This window comes from Trichosurus vulpecula, chromosome 4 (genome assembly GCF_011100635.1).
Source record: "Trichosurus vulpecula isolate mTriVul1 chromosome 4, mTriVul1.pri, whole genome shotgun sequence".
NCBI lineage: Eukaryota > Metazoa > Chordata > Mammalia > Diprotodontia > Phalangeridae > Trichosurus > Trichosurus vulpecula.
In genome coordinates, this window is record NC_050576.1 from 160,613,300 (window position 1) to 160,632,385 (window position 19,086).

Genomic DNA, 19,086 nt, shown 5'->3' on the forward strand with positions numbered 1-19,086 from the left:
TGGGGGGCAGGAGTGGTAGAAGACTTAACCTAATGGGGCATCTGTGAAATACACCAAGGAGACCTGGGTGGCAAGGTGTCCTCAGGATTTACCCTTTGGGGAAGCTAGGTGGTACAATGGATAGGGCATTGGCCCTGAGGTCAGAAGGACTGAGTTCAGATCTATCCTCAGAAACTTAGCTGTGTGACCCTGGGCAAGTCATTTAACCCCAATTGTCTCCAAAACAACAACAACAAAGATCTACCCTTTGCTCACATGGCATTCAGAGAAGTAAGAGGCAGGAAGGATTTGATCTTTTAAAAATTATTTTTAGAATGTTCATTTTTTAAATAACAGAAAAAGTCTGAGTTCCAAGAAGCATATATATGGTTAGGGATAAGCCAAAGGTAAAAAGATGTGGTTCCCTAAGTGAGAGGGGATTATCCATATGGCTCTCATCTCTAGCATGGTCTCACATATGTCCTTGGGAACTGGGAAGTTTTAAAGAGTCTTGAAGCCTCCCTTCCTGTAACACTATCAGCTTTCCTCTATTTCCAGGTCAGAAAGTGCTGGGCCCAATGGGGTCTTAGTGGCCACCAAGACCAAATTTCGAGGAGATAGTTCAGGCCTGAAGACAGGGAGGAGTTCAGCATGGCAACCTGAGGTGGGAAGAAAGGAGGGAGGCTCAAGATGTTAGAAAGCTGCTCCTCCTTCAATTCTGCCATTGGGTCCCCACCTCTGAAACCCCTCCAGTGGAGAGATCTTTCAAGTGCCCCTTAGTTCTCTGCAGAGGCTGGGGCTCCTTGGAATTCACAGGCAGTAGAAGGTAAGGGTGGAGAGATTCTTGACTCTGTGCCCTCTCTGCTGGGGCACTAAGCTTTCAGCATCACCTTCTCCCTTCACTCCACTTGTGCTGGGACTCACCTTGCTCCTGGAGGAAAAGCAGCCGATCCAGTAGTATTAATGTCTCCACCAGTGGTGCCAGCAGCAGTGCCAGGCTGAAGAACGCCACCACCCGATGTTCCTGTGCCATGCAGGCATTCAGGGAGGCCAGGTCCAGGGGCAGCCCAGGGTCCAGTCCCACCCGTTGCAGCCCTAGCCGTATATACCTGCAGGGCAGTGAGTGGCAACAAGAGCATTTTAAGGTAGTGGAGATTTATCCTACTGGAAGTGTTCTGAGATGGAACCCTCCACCCTAAGTTCCTTCCAGATACTACTTTAAAAAAGATTATAGGCCAAAGTCTGGAGTAAGACCTCTACCTTGAATGCCTGGAGACATCTTCACTTTCCCAACCCCTTCACTCAGGTGCCTTTCCCCCTTCCCATCCATGCATCCCCATTCCTTACTCTTCCAAGGGCAGCTCATGGGCCCTTGGGATGCTTTGCACCCCAGGTCTGCAGAGGCCTGGTTGGGCACCCCGGATGACTGTCTCTAGTGCAGCTCGGTAGCAGTGGGTGCGGAGGGTAGGGCCTGCTCCCCGAAGCCGCTCTGCGTACTCCTCCAGAGCATGGCAGGCACCCTCTCGGAACTTGTAGGGCAGTCTGTGGTCCTGGAGCCCACTAACCCAGTGGCTTAGGGGGTAGCCCCCAGGGGTGGTGAGCTTCATGTAGCAGCAGCCCACAGATGCCAAGGCCACTGCCTCTGGGCAGCAGGCAAAGTGCTGCAATAGAGTCACACTTAGGTCACCACAGGCATGGAGGCCGGTCAGGAGCAGGCGTCGAGCAGGGGCCTGAGCTGACTCTGACTTCAGGGGTGATAGGAGCTCCTGAGACAAGGCAGTGGGGTCGACCCAGCTAACAACATGATTTGGGGGGCGGTGTGGGACAGCTGAGATGATCTGCAGGGAAAGGAAAGAACCAGCACTTAGCACAGTGCCTAGCATATAGCAGGCACTTAATAAATACTTGCTGACCTGAGTTCTGGGGGCCTAAATTCAGTACTACCCAGCCTCTAAACGGTCAAGGAGTTTGGGCTGGAAAGGACGTTATCCTGGAGATAACCAAGTCCAACTCCCTAATTCATATTGGTGACAAAACAGCCCAGAAAAGAGAAGTGACTTCACTGTCACAATCACAGTGAGAGGCAGGGCTGAGATTGGAACTTGGATTTTACAACTCCAGACAGTATTCTTTCCACTTGGACAGAAATAAGAATGCATCACATTGCCTTCCTTCCACGTGTCTCTAATCAGGTTAGTACTCTGCTCACTATCACCTATTTTCAAATGTTCACAATCCCTTGGTATGAAGGGTCCTTCACAATCTGATAGCATCCTACCTTTTTAGCATTCTCTTATACTATTCTCCTCCAGGTCCCCCCTAACAACCCCAGGGGGTGGGAAACTGCCTCTAATCACCCCTAGAATGTTCTTTCATTCTTGTTATTGAATCCCTACTCCTCCTTTAAGTCAACAAGCCCAATTCAGGTAGGAAGACTTCTCTGTCTCCTGGACTTCACCTAGTAATCTGTTTCAAACCTTTCTGCTACATTTGTTAAGTATCATAGTACTCTGTGTTTCTCTTTTCTCCCATTAGTCTGTAAGCCCCGCAAGGGTTGGGAGGACTCTGCTTTATCTATCCAACGTTATTACTGCTCCTCCACCGTGCTTGGCATTACTAGGTACCTGTTAAGTGGGTAGCCCGCTCTGTGTGTCTGTGTCTCTTTCCTCTGCTGTCATAATCTGCACAGCCCCTTAGGGGTGGTGGTAATCAGAGGCTGGGGATGAGATGGTGTAGAGTCAGGATCCTTCTCCCCCAAGCTCAAGAGTGGGGGCAACAGATTGGAGCAGGCCAGGCCTGTCCTGAAGAGAAAGTCTAAAATCATTTGATTCTGACAGCAGGGAAGAGAATTATAGGTACATGTCTTTCTGGCCCAAGTCTTTGGAACTGACAGAACCCCCAATTAGAAACCTCCTAGTTCAGAAATTCTTGGGAATAACTGTTATAACCCCTGTTATAAATGCTGTGAAGTATCATGAGTTTTATCATGTATTGCCAGATCCCCTCCCAAGAAGAGAAGCTTTCCACTATGTCCTTCCCAAGGTCAGGGATGGGAGCAGAACTATGCAAAAGACAGGAAGGAGATTGAGGCTGGGAGCGCAGACTTTGGAAGTGAGACAGCTCAAGTGGGAGAAGGTTATTTTAGGATCAGAAAAGCCCTGCATGGCTCTTTCAACCATATTCTTGGGGAAGGAATCTTACCTCTGGCCTCCTCTGTTTTTCCTTCTTCAGGATACTAAGGAGTTCCTGGTCCAGATGCTGGGCTCTCTCCACCAGTCTCCTATCCTTTTCAATGCCAGTCACAGAAAGCCCCAGCCCCAAGGCCAGGAATCGGGTGAGATGACCCTGCAGCCACGAGGGTAGGGGTGAGAATATGTCCCAGTTGTCCTTTTCACTCTTCCCATCAGGGGCTAAGCGGCCTAACATCACATCAGAAGGTATGGAAAAAGTCTCAGGCATCCCTGTCCCCTCAATCCTATCTCCTGGACATTCGCCCTTTTCTACCACAGTTCAAATCCTTCCTTTCCCTTTTTTCCTAACTTTGTACCTATGATAACTTGCCGTCATCTCCCTCTTTCCTCAAACCCAGAATGGACCTTGGGTGGACTACCTCCCAAATTCTACCTAATGTCTTGCCAACAAAGATAAGGGTAATAGACCTAGGGAGGACTGATAAGAACTCACCTGGCCAGAGCCCACATCCACCACCTGGTTGCAGCCTGTAAGATCACTCAGTTTCTTCACCAGCTGGAGGAGAGGATTTGGAGTAGAACAAAGATCTCTCAGCCACTGTCTCCTGTTCACAACAGCAGGAGGCAGTAACTGAGGGTAGTCTGCTGGATGAAAGAATCAGTACAGAAAGCCAAGATACCTAGAACCTAGAGTAGGGGGTTACATGGGGGAAGAATGTGAGAAACAGTAGAAAACAGGTCCCTGGTCTTCTCAGAGAACAGAACCTGGCTTGACCTGCCCAACCTGTTCATTTTCTCCCCCGATTATGGGGTGAAGGCGCTTACCCCCATACCACCTCACCCCCATCTCTCCACAAATTCCACAAGCCCTAGGGGCTACAGATGTGACAAAAGTAAAGAATTGCAGACAAACATAAAGAATGCTACACAGACACTTCCAGAGAGGCAGACACCAACCAAGACAGAACAGGGAAAATAGAGAAACAAACTCAGACAAAGATAGCAGCTAGAGAGAAGAGGAGAAATGGGGGTGGTAGTGGGGGAATCATGGCCTTGGAGTCCCTGGGAGGGTAGAGATCTCCACATTTAACTCCTCTGCCCTCACCAACCCTACCTCCGCCATTCTTCCCTCAGTCCTCCCTTCTCATTCCAGGGCTATTCCTCACCTCTCCCAGTCGCCTTATCTCATGTTGTTTCTTGGGCTTGACATGTTTCCGGAATTGGGCTGCCAGCCGGGAGCTCTGGCTGGGGTTCTCCTGGAACTCGGATGGGCCCAGGGACTCAGGTGTCCGGGTAAAGGCCAGGGCATGGGCAGTAGCCTTCAGGGCCAGAAGGGTCAGTGGCCACACTGATCTGTACCTGAGACAGCGAAGGTCCTCCTGTGAATGTTTCCATCACAACCAGAACAGATCACCCAACCACAAAATAAGGAAGTCTTTGGGCAATTTTATCTCCAAACGACCTTGCCCATGAATTACAGATAGTTACATGAAATTAACTCTTGATAATTTTTGTTTACCTGGAAACCACTCCCATACCTGATCTCTTCCCCAGCACTAGGCATCTCAAGTAGCATAGTAGCAATCTGGGGTGGGGTCAGCCCATCTAGGACTTCTTGCCATGAGCTGGGGAGCTTCTCCCACAAGCGATCTGTAAAGAACTCCTACGAAGTAACAGAAAACCAGTCAGTAGCTGCACACTGCTGAGGACCCCCTAGGCTGTCTATCACCACTTCTCCCTTGTGCCCCAGACAGCAGATGTGTGTTTCCAGGCACTGTGGATCATAATACTTAAAGATGGAAGGTCAGTTAGAGGCCTTCTTCCCTCCTAGTCTACTTTCTTCCCTCATTCTGAAGATGGAAAAATAGAAATTTGGAGAGCTTCCTGATATGAAAAGTGAAAATTGAACTAGATGATCTTGAAGCTCTTTTCCATCTGGATCCCAGAGATCATAAAGATGGCAATGGCAGGGCCAGGATTTGAATCCATGTCATCTGATGCCTCTCATTTGTACCTGCAACTTTATTACCTAGGCCTTAGTTGGAGGGAAGTGCAAAAGGATAATGGACAAATGAAATCCATAGATGTCCCAAAAATATATACTTTGTGTTACCATCCATTTCTTCTTCCATACACATATCCCCCCATTCCTGCCCTTAAACTACTCCAACCCACAGCCTTATTTACAATGATGTAGGCATCCAGGATGAATCCATAGAGGGGAAGAACACGGGTCAGGTCCACAGCTAGCTGCCGCCTTCCCTCTAAAGAAAGTTTTCTGGCAGCAAGGCCAGGCATCCTGCGGACCTACAGAGAGAGCAGAGAGAAGAAATCCAGATGTGACCCTTCCTGCCCCTAACTGAGGCTGTACCTAATGTGAAAGAGATCTGCGGGACTCAGTGGCCTTAGGCTACAGTGATAGGCATGTTTCCAAGAATAAGGTACCTAGTCCTAGTCAGACCATGCCTAGGTACTATGTTCAGTTTTGAAGTTAGGAAGATAACTGATGAACTAGAGAGTATCCAAAGGAGGCAGGCCAGGAGGGTGAAGGATCTTGAGGATGTTTGCCTTGGAGAAGTGCTGGGAGGATATATAACAGCTGTCGTCACCTATCTGAATGGCTGTCATGGAGGAGAGATTGGCTCCAAAAGGCAGACCTCAGAGCAGTGGGTAAAAGCTGCAAAAAACCAGATTGAGGCTTTATGTAAACAAAGATTTAATAACAGAACTTTCAAAATATGGAATGGAGTCCTTCAGGAGGCAATGGGGTTTCTCATCACTAAAAGTCTTCCTCATGGGCTAGATCAGGGCTGTCTAAAACATGGGCCATGCGCCCCCATGCGGCCTGCTTGTGTCCACCACAAGCACAGAAATCAACACAAATGCTTTAGTTAAAGCATTTATGTCAATTGCCACGCCTGTAGTAAACATAGGTGGGCCCCATAAAATCGCACTATGGGCTGTATTTGGCCTGCGGGCCACACTTTGGATAGCCCTGGGCTAGATGAACACTAATTCAGGAGGCAGCCCTGTGGAATCCTGTTTGGGTATGCACTAGACAACCTCTGAGGTCCCTTCTGTGATCCCTAATGACCAAGGCTTTAACTGCTGGCCCTTGTGACAAAGGGGACCTTGGAGACACCAGGGATCTGTATCCTATTTCTTCAAGTCCTGCTGCCTCCAGACCATGAGGAGACAGTTACAGGATCATTAAATGTAATTAATTAAATGTCAGAAAGAATCTTGGACACTACGTACTTCACCCCTTTCCTTTGAAAACTGGGGAAACTGGCACCCAGATTGGTGCTCCCCATCTCGTGTTCTGCCTTATCCCCCAGAGACCAGATTCTTAGGTGCTTATGATTGGTCCTAGCAATAACATTAATAATCACTAGTACTGATATATCACTTTAAGATTTGCAAAGCACTTTATAAATACTATCTCATTTGATTCTTACAACAACCCTTGGAGGTAGATAAAATTATCCCCATTTTACAAATAAGGAAGCTGAGGCAGACAGATTTAAATCACTGCCCAGAGCCACATAGCTAGTAAGTGTCTGCACCTAGATTTGAACTGAGGGCTTTCTGAATTCAGGTCCAGCCTTCCCTCTGCTTTGCCATCTAGCTGCCTAGATTTTAAAGAAAGAGGAGGAGCGGCTAGAGCATCTTTATAGTTACTGCTTTTTTTCTTTTGTAGTGGTAAAGAACTGGAAACTACATAGGTGCCCATCATTTGGGGAATGGCTGTATGAGTTATGGCATATAAATATAACAATACTATTGTGCTGAAAGAAATGATGATTTCAGAGACCTGGGAGGAATTTTAGAAAATGATACAGAGTCAAACTAGCAGAACCAAAACACTTTATGATATAACATCAATACTATAAAAACAAAAAATTCTGAAAATCTTAAGATAACTCTACTCAACAATCAACCATGATTCCAGGGGAATGATGAATGCTGGGCACCTCCTGACAGATGATGGAGTGACACGCAGAACACGAAAATAATTCTTTGATGTGGCAGTTTGTTTCGTTTGACTATGCTTCTATGAGACAATGGCGCTTTCTTTTTTTCTGTCTTCCCAGTGGTGGGGAGAAGGTGAGAGAAAAAACAAAACTAAATGATTTAAAAAAAAATGAATGAAAAAAGCAAGCAAGGAAGGAAATACATGTTTATAAAGCACCTACTATGTACCAGGTGCTTTACAAATATCACATTTAAGACTCACAAGCTTGGGAGGTAAGTGCTGGCATCTTACAACTGAGGAAAACCAAGCAGATATAGGTGAAATTGCTGTGGTTTGGGGGTGCTGGGGACCCCAAAATGCAAGGCTAGGGGGCGGGGTGTCTGCCTCGAAAGAATTCTACCACTCAAGCCTTCTTTCAGAGACACCGGATTAGGCGGGCTCATAGTAGGTGCTTAATAAATGTTTACTTATTATTTCTTATTTACCCTGTATATAGTTTGCTTTGTGTGTGCATATACGTAGGTATACGCTTACACAAATATATGTTTGCATGTTGTCTTGGCCATTACTCCCTAAGCTCCTTGAGGGCAAGGTCTATCTTTGCTTCTTTTTGTATTCCCAGCACTCAGCACAGTGACTAGCACAATGTAGGCACCTAGTTCACTTGATGGCCCGATTAAAAACAGCTTGGAAAGCAGACGCGATGTAACGGGGAGGTGAGCCAGATTCCTGAGACACCTTGCCCACGCGGCGCACTCAAGTCACAGAGCCCAGAGCCGGGAAAAGGGGGAGGAGATAGCGTGGGAACGTAAAGACGTCACAGAGCAGTAACGCGGGGCAACGTCACGCGCTAGCCGGTGTGGGGTGGAGCCTCCGGGCCCCGGCAGGGATGAGGGCAAAGGAAAAGACTACCCCAACCACCCCAGGCTCCGCCCTGCCCGCCCTCCGCCCGGAAGTGAGGCCCGACCCCACGGCGTCCACCGGCCTCTCTCCCCTCATTCCCCGACCTTACCCTCCCAGTTGTACTTCCACGGGGCTCGAGGGGCCGGGGAGCGCGTGCCGCTCCCGCCCCCGTCTACCCCCCCGCCACCTCCCTTTCCGCTTCCGCTCCCTTTTCCCCAGTCGGAGTCGCTTTCCTCCCTCCCCGAGGTGGTGGGGGAGGGGGTCGCCGTGGTGTCTGTGGGTCCTTAAGCGCGTTCCCGTCACACGCCACCAAGCCTTCGCCCGCGTGTTTGTCGCCCGCAGCCGCGCAGGCGCGGTCCCATCTCCACTTCCGCCTCCTGTCGCTTCCGGCCTCTACGGGGGCCGCCAGAGGAGGTGAGTGAAGCGCCATGGGGCGTGCGCCCGGCGTCCGTCCGGGGTTTCCTCGGGCAGTGTTGGGGCTAGATCGGGGTGGGGCCCCGGGCCGGAAGGCTCTCCGAGCCCCCGATTGATTACCGCGACGCCGTGGAATGTGATGCCATCCTGCAGCAACTTCCATGGCCCCAGCCTCAGTTTCCCCCCTTGTTCATTCATCCCCTTCACGGGTCGGGAGCTTCTGCTGGGCAGGACAGTTTTCGGAATCACAGGATTGAAAGCCGCAGGCGTCTTGGAGAGCATCTAGTCCAATCTCCCGAGTCTAGAAATGGGGAAACTGAGGCCCAGAGAAGGGGAGGCGGACACCGGGGCCCGAAGCTTCGAGGTACATTAGCTTTTGAGGTGCCGAGAAAGTGGAAGAGTCTGGGGGAGCAGGAAGAGCCCGGAGGATTCGGGTAGGGGACAAGGGCGGAGAGCAGATCCATTTTCTAGGCTTTAAACCTGAATGAGGTGGGCCAGGACACCATGGTGGTAATAGAGATAGCAAGTATTACGACCCACATTTTCCGGAAGGTGTCGAAATCTTTAACAGTGTGGGTCGTTAACCACTTTCTAGTTGCAGGACATTAGGCGGATCACTTCCTTTCACCCTGAGTGCCTCAGTTTCCCAAGGAAGCTGACTTAACTTGAACAAGATTAAAACCTCCATGTTCTTTCTAAATCCAGTCTTTTTTTTTCCCCATCTGTATCATGCTGCCTCTCAACATCTCATTCATTCCTTTGCTTTTGAGTAGGTTGTCTTCCCTCACTCTCACTCCCCCCAACACTGGCTTTTAAAGTGTTTTCTCTATTCCCTGTCTTAAGACCCTTCAGGTTGGTATTTTTCCTGATATCTAAGGTTATGCTGAGTCTTATAAAGAGTCATGTCATCATCCATCTATTGGACCCTTAGACTCTGGGGTCAGCTTGGTCACTCTTCTTTCCATAGGGTATGCTACACACCTCAAGATGTGGGTCTCTGGCCTTTGGCCAGGAATAAGCCCCCAAGCTTCCCTGTTTTTAGAAGCTACTGTCTGAAGCCAGATCCCTCCTGGTCACTCTTCTCTCCAACCCTTCTTGACAATGTCTACCCTGATTCTCAACTTGGACTTTGGGGACTGTCCTCCCCAAAAGAAGGCAACTGAGGGGAACCACAAGCACCAGCGTTTCATCCAACGACAACGGCGGATACAGAGGAACCTTAAGCAGAAACAGATGCAGGTCCCTGCCAGGCCTTCGGGATCAGGGCATTCTAAACTCCAAAATAAAGGGGGGGCGCTTAGCACAAATAGTAAACAGAAACTCCATCCCCAGGGCCCTGAACCTATAGGGGAGACACCCAGTCAGAAAAATGGAATTGAAAAGCCCTTGAGTAGGAAAGTATCAACAGTGTCTTGGTTGACACCTGCTCCTTCAAGGAAGACCAGTTCAGTATCGGTGGCATCTAAGGTAGATCTCCTGTCAGAGTTCCAGAGTGGCCTCCGCCCCCTCCCACCTGCCCGAACCCTCCCGCCTGCCCCAGAGAAGGGCTACAACAAGAAGATGGTGGCTCTTGATTGTGAGATGGTGGGCACAGGGCCTAAAGGCCATACCAGCTCTTTGGCCCGATGTAGCATTGTAAGTTACAGTGGTGACGTGCTATATGACGAATACATTCGTCCTCCCTGCAAAATTGTGGACTACCGGACCAAGTGGAGCGGTATCAAGAAGGAGCATATGGTTAATGCCACCCCTTTCAAGGCGGCCCGGAAAGAGGTGATGGGAGTGGGGAAGGAAGGGTGGGGTTAGGATGCCTGGGGTCTTTTTCTTAAAAAGAAACAATTGGGGACAGCTAAGTGATGCAGTGAATAGAGCACTGGCCCTGGAGTCAGGAAGACCTGAGTTCAAATCCATTATCAGACTCTTGACACACTTACTAGCTGTATGACCTTGGGCAAGTTACTTAACCCCAATTGTCCTGCCTTCTCCCCTCAAAAAAAAAAAAAAGGAAACTTATCAGGGAAAAGGCTTGACAGAGATTAGGTAAGGAGGAAGACTTCTAGATAGGGACTGGACTTTGGTGAAAGCTAGTAGGGAGTGAGAGAGGAGGTAGTGTCTTAGTTAACATTACATACTGAGCACAGAGCCTTGTTCTGAAACTAGGTCCCTAAGAAAGGGTAACCCTACTCCCACATTTCCCACCAAGACTTGGACAGAGACTGAAACAAAAGATCAAGTTGTACACAGATATTTAAATATGGGGGAAGGAAGGATGTTGATTTGGGAAGCCCTCCTGGACTAGGAGAAAAATGCAGAATAGTCTTGGAAAAGAGGATGAGCAGTAAAAGAAATAATGCAAAATGTAGGTGATAGAATTTTCCTAGATATTCTTTTCTCAGTCCTGTCACTACTGTCAGTCAGAATGCAGAATCAAGTGATGAGATGCTCCTGAATGATCCCTTCTTAGTCCCGTCTCTGCACTCAGGCCTTGGACTGCTTTTCCCTGTCTCACACAGGAGGGATCTAAGTGTACCTTTGGAGGAATGTGTCTATTTTTCAAGTGCTCTGTGGCTGGCATCACTTGGCTAGAAGTCTTACAAGAAGGTTAGAACTGGATGGAAACCTTAGGAAACATCTAGTCCAACACCATTATTTTGCAGATGAAGAAAAGGAGGTTCAGAAAAGTAAAGTCACACAGTTATTCATGGCAAAACTAGGGCGGCAACACAAAACTAGGGCTTAACAGTCCAGCATTCATTCCACTTCACCCTGCTTACTTCCTGCCTTATCCTAACGCTTAGTTTAGCATCCCTTCACCGAGTGTGGGCTTTGTGCTTCCTGGCTCCCAAATAGGACCTGTTTCAGTATCACATCAGCATTGTATTGTCCAAGGCAGTCTTTAATGTGTGAGTATTCAGATTGAACACCTCTTACCATACCCAACTGTATCTGACACAGTAATGACCCCGAGGAACTCAGCTTTGGCTGTAGGATTCTTCAGAAACCTGCAGGTGGTGCCCTTGGGCCAGCTCTCTATCTCTGAGCTGCTTGAAGGTACTTGGTATCCTGTGCTTTTTTATTTGTGCCCATATATCCTGTCCCATAAGCTTTCAGTATATAGAATCCTGTTCTGATCTCCAAGACTGACCCAGGCAGAGGAGAGAGAATCTCCCTGCTCTTGGTGAAGCTCTTTCTCCAGTGGGGGAATACTAGAAGCCAGGGGCTAGAGTTGAAAGGGATCTTAGTCTAGTTGAACCTTATTTTAGTGATTGAAGCCCCAAGAAGGGACATGATTTGCCTCCAGTTGCACAGATGGTAAATGGCAAAGTCAGAATTCAAATCCAGGTCTTTTGCTCTAGGGATCTTTCTGGTATTCTGTTTCCTCTCTGGTTCATGCCAGTGCATTGTGGTGTAAATGAAAATATGGAGGGGAAATTCCAAATAAAGACAAATGGTTGAGTTTAAGTTAAGAGACGGTTTCCTGAATTCTGGAAAGGGTTTGGAAGAAGGAGAATGCAGAAGGATGCAAAAGAAGAAGTGTAGTGGGGACTTGTAAAGCTTGAGGTAGCTGAGCTGAATTGGAGTCCCAAGCCCAATCTGGGGAAGAAGTAAGAGTGATGGCCAATTGTTGATAGGAAGGAGGAACGTGAATGCCGGGCTTAGGTTGAATTATCTTCAGAAAGCATTTGCTCCCTGCTTTTTTGTCAGTAGCCATATGCTGGGTGGCATACGAACTGATGGAATTAATGCCTCCATCGGAATATATCCAGCCATGAGTGCTGTCCCTTGCAGAGCAGACTCCCTCAAGAGGCCATGTGCATACTCCAGTCACACTGCCCCGCCTGAGATATTCTTAGGACTAAGCTGGGGAATTGCCTTTAGAGCAGAGATTCTTCATTTTTCATTATGGACTCTCTTGGCAGTCTGATGACTCTGCCCAGAATAATGTGTTTAAATGTTGTATGCCAAGGAAGCCAATTATGTTGAAATACAGTTCTCAAAGTATTTTTTTTTTAAATCATGGACTCCAGCTTAAGAACCCTGGCTTTATAGCTTGTAACCTATTCTTTTGACCCTCAGAGTGGTGGCATATCATCTTTTGAGGGTGATTTTGATTTTTTGAAACAGCCAGAAGTCATTTGGAGCCAAGTGTGGCAATAGAAGTGAGTGATTAAGCTAGGAAGATACAGTTTTTAATTTTTAGAGAGTTGTGATTATAATATAGTGAGACTGATTTTTTTTTTAAGGGTAGGCGGTATTCATACAGTATAGTAGAAAGAGCACTGACCCTGGACTCAGAGAATCTTGGTTCAAATTCGGCCTTTTACATTGTAACCTAGGAAAAATCATTTAACCTGAGCCTTCATTTCCTCATCTATAACGTGAAGAGGTTGGATTAGATAGCTTCTTAGGTCCCTTTCTGCTCTAAATCTGTGATCTTCTTATGAGGTATTTATGATAGGGATCATAGGAGTTGGTGTAGTGGAAACAATATTGAATATAGAGTCAAGATCCTAGATTCTAATCTCTTCTTTGTCTTGGATTAGCATTGTCACCTTGGTTAAATCATTTCTTGGGGCCTCAGTTCCATTATGTATAAAATGAGGATGACAGATCAAGGTCAACAGCATTAAAATCATTAAGTACTCTTGAATACTTTGTTCTAAGGTAAACCTAGCAAGCCAGTAGAAACTTAGACAAACTTACAATTCAGGGTAAGGGTGAGTAGATTTATCATTGGGTTGGAGAGTTGGGGGGAAGGGAGAATCAACCATTCGATTTCCAGTTCCAGAGAGTAGAGCAAGAGAAATCACCTGCTGTCATCTAATTAAGCTAGGCAAGGTACCTTGACAGAGGGGAATTAGAGAATTTAGAAACAATTTGACTGTTTGTGAAGATGTAGTGGCTTTTGAGAGCAGTTTGAGAGGGAGACACTGCACAAAGAGGATATGGAAGGGGGTGTATCAGCTAAGCGGGGCCATGCTGCATTTGTACGTGGAGGAGAGATGTCAACCACCTGTCCTTCCTGAATTTCAGATCTTGAAGATACTCCTTGGCAAGATTGTAGTGGGTCACGCCATCCACAATGACTTCAAAGCCCTCCATTACTTTCACCCCAAGAACCTTACCCGAGACACTTCCAGAATCCCTATCCTTAATTCCCGGGCTGGCTTCCCTGAGAATGAGTCAATCTCTTTGAAGCGTTTGACCAAGCAGCTGCTCCACCAGGACATTCAGGTAAGTGGGTGGGGGTGGGTGAACATTTTCTAAGCTCCAGAAAGCATCTCTAAACTTCTCCTTCATATACCAACTCCATCCCTACCCCACAGCTTGGAGTTCTGTTAGTCCTTTCAGCCCCCTTTTTCCTGGAGTTAGCCCCCTTGTCTTTGACTGGAGGTCTAATAGGGATGGCCCTGGGCTTAAAGGCAAGGCGACTGGACTCCAGCCCTGCTTCTAATTTGCTATATGTGACCATTCTAAACCCACCTGCCCTCTCTGACCTCACTTTTTCCATCTGTAAAATGAGGATAATAATATATCTCTTCATTTTTTTCACAGCTTGATTTTTTTGGGAATAAAATGATGATGATAACCATGAGTAGATAGGCCCTGGAATTGGGTTTGGCTAAGAAGGAGAAGGGTAGACCTTCTTCTGAAGAATAGTTATAAAAAGTACAGACAAAGATATGACTTCACTATACCAACCTCAGGGAAGTACCAATCTCTCCCAGAATTCAGCCTATCTCCTGAGCCACATAGAAAAGGGGAAAAGGACTGAGAGCAAGAACCCGGAGAAGAAATGATTGAGGGCTAATAGTGTCCTAGACTCCAGTGATTGATTTGAAGGGTAGTTCTCTGAAAACGGAGGATAGGTTTTATCAGTACAGAATGCAGAATAAGATGGAATTAACAGACATTATATAGGAGGGGCAGAGATTAGACAGCATGGATTTCCCAAAGGTGAAACCCTGAAATGAAGAAATTCACAATGACGGCTCTATTTCTAGAGAGGTCTGACTGTCAGAGGAGAGACAGATGGGTTTTTGGTTTATTTTTAAAAATCTGGACCTATGATATTATTTTAAGAGACTCTTGGTGATGGAACTCCCTCTACCAATGCAGATCAGTAGCTGTTCTGCTTGGGGCAATAGGAGAAATTAAATTGATCTACCTGGAGTCACATAACCAATAAGTGTCAAAGGTGTGACCTGAACCAGGTTCTTCCTGATTCTGATGCTAGCCCCTACATCTACTATACCACATAGTCTCCTTGTAGCTAAAGGGTACAACTTAGACCAAGTACTTATTAAGTGCCTACGTCATGCCAGGCAGAAATAAGATCGAGAGAAAGGAGTTGGTACATAGGGAAGTAAGGAGAAAATGGAGAAGCAGTACCTTATAGCTTCACTCTACTCTCATCTCTTCTTTCCTTAGGTAGGGAAGAGCGGGCATTCCTCAGTTGAAGATGCCAAGGCAACCATGGACCTCTACAAGTTGGTGGAAGTTGAGTGGGAGCAACAGCTGGCCCGGTCTCCTCCCTCTCAGGAATAGGGGAGGTGGGATTGTGGGACTGGTAGTCATTGCAGAGAGAAGGCATCAGACTGAGGGTAAACAGCTACCCAAGGGGGAACAGACTATCCAACCAGCCCAAGACTTAGGCTGGAGCTGTTGGGAAGTGAGTCTGTCCCAGACCCAATCTCTCCGACCATAGACCATTGAAATTTTTACCACAGGTGTTGTGTCCTACTTGTCTAGAGTGTTTCCCCTCCCAGTCCCATTGAAGGGGTGGGGTGAGGGGAAGCTCCCTACGTTGAAAGCCAGCCTTGCTGCCCACCCCTTAATATTGGTGTTTCAGGCTGGTTAGAATTCCCAGTATGCCTTGCTTCAGCCAGGCAGCTTGGCTAACAGGACAGTGCTGGGATGTGTAGTTTCCCCAGATCTCCCTTAAGTCATTATGGCTGTGATTAAGTACTTTTGTCCCTAAGTACCATCGGCCAATACCACTTTTAGTCCAGGACCCTCATCTCCCCATTCCTCATATCTGGAGGAGCCACCTCTGATTATCAGTTGATTCTCTGTTTTTTCACTGGGTAGTGGAAAGCAAAAAAATCAACTTTTTCATGGTTACATTTTTTAAAAATACCCCTTTCCTAAGGGGAAGAGGTATTTATTTGAGTCCCAGGTGCCTGCTGAGAAAGCATTTATGTTTTCAATGCTCCCTCCTTCATGTTAAGTGAAGCCTCTAAATGCCCAAGTTACTGCCTTGTAAACTCACAAAGGAATTTTTATAAAGGAAGAAGTATTGTTTTTTGCTACTTATTAAACAGATTCAGGACAGTGTATTTTGTAAAAGAATGCATAATATGGGCTAGCTACAAGTAATTCAGTAAAGGAGTTTCCTGGTTTGTGAGTTTGAAAAGCCCTGAACAGCAGCCAGCATGTGGATAAGACCAATCTCAACCTCACAAACATTTACTAAGGATCTTCAGGTGGCCATTGTGTGCCCTTTTGTTCACAGCTGTGCTCCAGATCCCCACTCATAAATCAGATGTATTGTGGATAATAATGCAGTGAGATACACAGAATGGCTGGAAGTGTGGCATCTCAAAGCTAGTACAAGTATAAGTTTAGATGGTATGTATCTTGACAAAGAGTATGTCTGAATACCCTGCCATGGTCCTATCAAGTCTGTAATTTTGTGTTCAATTTTGAACACATCCCGTTTTTAGGAGGAATGTTGATAAGCTTGGAGCTGGTACTGGGGGGACTTAAAACCATGTCATTAGAGGCATGGTTGGTGGAAACTGATGTAGTTAAGACTGGAGGAGGAGACTTACACGTGTCTTCAGATATTTGAAGGTTTTTCACGTGGAAAAAGGATGAAGTCTTTTTCTGCCTCACTCCATTGGTTAGAGCTAAGAAGTTACCCAGGAACAGATTTCATCTTACTATGAGGAGGAATTTGACCTGGAAGGGACCTTAGAGATCATTCCCTTGTTTCTAAGATGAGGACAGAGTTAATTGACCTGCCCAGGGTAATATAAGAAGTAAGCTGCAGAGCTGATGTTTGATTTCAGGTCTCTTTTTCCAAACTGGACGTCTTCCCCAGTCTGTGTGTGTGAGCAGAGGCTGAATGACTGCCTTTGGACACATGGGTGAGATACATGTTTCAGGGAGGGTTGGACTAGATGACCTCTGAAATCCTTTGCAGTTCTGAGGTTAAATAATTCTATAAAATGGATCATTTGGTGCAAGAAAAGGGGATAAATGGGTGAAGAAGGATATTCTGAAGCAACTGCAGGCTAGTTTTTCAACATGGAAGCCCAAGGGGTTTTCTTTCTGCCCTTTCAATCTGGGTTTGCAGTTTGTACTCACTTTGGGTAGTGCAGGCATTTTATCCGCACAAAAGACCCGGGACCATGGTTCTATAATCACTGCCTTGCCTCTGGTGACCAGAGCTACCTCGTTGGCTGCCATTGGAAAAGAAAAGCTTCGCCACAGTAACGTCTCTTCCTTCAGCCCAGCCAGGCCCCAAGTATTAGCTCATTGACTCCTTCATAACATGATCTACCTGCACAGACAGCCAGCAAGACCTGAGCAAGTTGGTTCCTGTTGAGCCTAGCAGGCATTAATGTCCATGTTGGCATAGAAGGAGTGACACTGTGCCTGGTCCATTATCACAGAGAACCAGGAAGTCTATGGAGTCTGCATAGCCTGAACAAGGGTAACCTATGTTGGCCACATTAAGAATCAGAATTGGAGGTGAAAACAGAATTAAGTTACCAATATCCATCACGGTCAGTGAAGAAAAAAGATACCAGCAAACTCATGGAATCCAGGTCCTGTTCGCCAGGACTGTTGACTAAAATTCAAATCTTTTGCCTTTATGGGAACTATTTATGAAAACAATGACAAGGTCACCATGGGAAGAAGACCAGACTCCATCTTATACATGTGGAATTCAGAGTACAAATATCTAGCCTCGCTGAAGGCAGTACCTGGAAGTGTCTACTAGATTATAAACTCCTCTAAGGCAAGAAACAGTGTATTTACCATATTGGTCCAATTTGAGTAAAGCCTGAGAGTGTCCAACAAATGTTATTTTCAGTGTGTACTTATATGTCTTTTTGAGATTTCATTTTAGTGGTGAATCTTACATTTAGTTTAATATAAGTGACTGAGACTCTGGCTCAGAATTGTTTTGTGAGATCCAAACTTATGATTTCATTGGTTTAGAGATGTCTTAGTGAGAAAACTCCCGTTACCAATGCAGATCACCAGCTACTCTGCAATGTGTAGTCTTAGAGAGTTTAATCCTGGAAGCACTGAGAGTTTGTGACTTGTCTAGAATCAGTCATCATGTGTCAGAGTTGGATTCAAACGCAGGTCTTCCTTGACTTTAAGATAACTATCTACTCTGTTATACTGCTTCTCAAACAAATGACAACAGTTGATGATAGAAATGTAAACACTACCGTAACTAATTAATATGTTAGTGTCACAGAATTTCATAGTTGTAAGGAATCTTAGAAATGAGATTAGTGCATCCTGTACCAAAAGGATCCCTGTACAGCATAACAGGTAGTCACTAAACATTTGTTTGAAGACCTCAAGTGAGGACCCACTTCACTTGTGAATAATTCAAGTTATTAGTAAATCTTTACTTAAATTGAGGCCAAATCCACCTTATTGCAACTTCCATCCACTGTTCCAAGTTCTGCCCTCCAGGGCCAGGCAGATCAAATCTAGTTCACTTTTCACAAAGCCCTTCAAATACTGGAATACAGCTTCACTGTGGCTTTTCTAAGCTAGTCTGGCTCCTTCCATCCTCATATGGCAGAAACTTGAAGACCATCACCATCCTGTGAACATGCTCCAATTTAGCATTGTCCTAACTCAAGTATGTCCAGGACTGAACACAGTACTCCTACTGTGGTCTGACCAGTGAAGAATATTACGTAGCAACCATGTTCTTGGATACTGCCTCTCAGTGTGTAGCCTAAGATCACATTAGCTTTCCTGGCTGCCTTATTACGCCTTATTAACCTTATTAACTGGGCTAACACCCATTTTATACTTGTGATATTGACTTTTTGAAATCAAGCATGACTTTACACTTATCCCTGTGACTTTCATCATACTTGCTTTGACTCAGTGTTCTAGCTCACCTTAAGATCTTTGTACATTCTGATATATCTGAAGATTGGAAAAGCATGCATCCCATACCTGTGTGAGTCATCAAGATGCTCAGAATCCAGCCCATGGGCAACCTTCCAAGTTGACATTGGATCATTAATAATTACACTTTGAACCTAGCAGATCACTTCTGAATCTACTTAATTGTAGTATCATCTAGCCCACATTTCAGCATCATTTCCCCAACAGTTAACATTCGAGACCTTATGAATTCCTTTGCTAAAATCTCAGTAAACTAGATCATTCTGATGTACACAACCTGTCAAAAAAAAAGTGGAAATAATCCTGTTTTTGATGGTCATCCTGGATCACTTAGGTCCTTTTTCAGATATTCACTAACCATCTCTTTAATGTGTTCCAGAGTCCCCACAGAAATCAAACTATTTGGCCATGTTTGCAGTTTCCATTCTCTTCCCTTTTTTGAAAATT

The 19,086-nt window shown here is 46.1% G+C and overlaps 2 protein-coding genes across 5 annotated transcripts; one reads left to right on the forward strand and one right to left on the reverse strand.

The window, feature by feature from the left end:
* Positions 1–290: 290 nt before the first annotated feature.
* RRNAD1 (ribosomal RNA adenine dimethylase domain containing 1) lies at positions 291–8,396 on the reverse strand. Of its 3 annotated transcripts, XM_036754730.1 has the most exons (10): positions 8,159–8,249; positions 5,616–5,847; positions 5,358–5,477; positions 4,709–4,833; positions 4,337–4,529; positions 3,664–3,726; positions 3,181–3,324; positions 1,327–1,817; positions 904–1,088; positions 320–638 (listed from the first exon to the last, which is right to left on the reverse strand). In XM_036754730.1, the coding sequence occupies exons 3-10, from the start codon at positions 5,466–5,468 to the stop codon at positions 517–519; spliced, it is 1,434 nt and encodes a 477-aa protein (XP_036610625.1). In that variant the 5' UTR covers positions 5,469–5,477; positions 5,616–5,847; positions 8,159–8,249; the 3' UTR covers positions 320–516. The 3 variants fall into 3 exon arrangements, with proteins under 3 accessions (XP_036610624.1, XP_036610625.1, XP_036610626.1); XM_036754729.1 differs by lacking the exon at positions 5,616–5,847 and having other exon boundaries at positions 291–638; positions 8,159–8,396; XM_036754731.1 differs by lacking the exon at positions 8,159–8,249 and having other exon boundaries at positions 5,780–6,579.
* On the forward strand, positions 7,981–17,557 carry ISG20L2 (interferon stimulated exonuclease gene 20 like 2). Of its 2 annotated transcripts, XM_036754732.1 has the most exons (4): positions 7,981–8,463; positions 9,431–10,236; positions 13,498–13,698; positions 14,896–17,557. In XM_036754732.1, the coding sequence occupies exons 2-4, from the start codon at positions 9,565–9,567 to the stop codon at positions 15,010–15,012; spliced, it is 990 nt and encodes a 329-aa protein (XP_036610627.1). In that variant the 5' UTR covers positions 7,981–8,463; positions 9,431–9,564; the 3' UTR covers positions 15,013–17,557. The 2 variants fall into 2 exon arrangements, with proteins under 2 accessions (XP_036610627.1, XP_036610628.1); XM_036754733.1 differs by lacking the exon at positions 7,981–8,463 and having other exon boundaries at positions 9,275–10,236.
* The last annotated feature ends 1,529 nt before the right edge of the window (positions 17,558–19,086 follow it).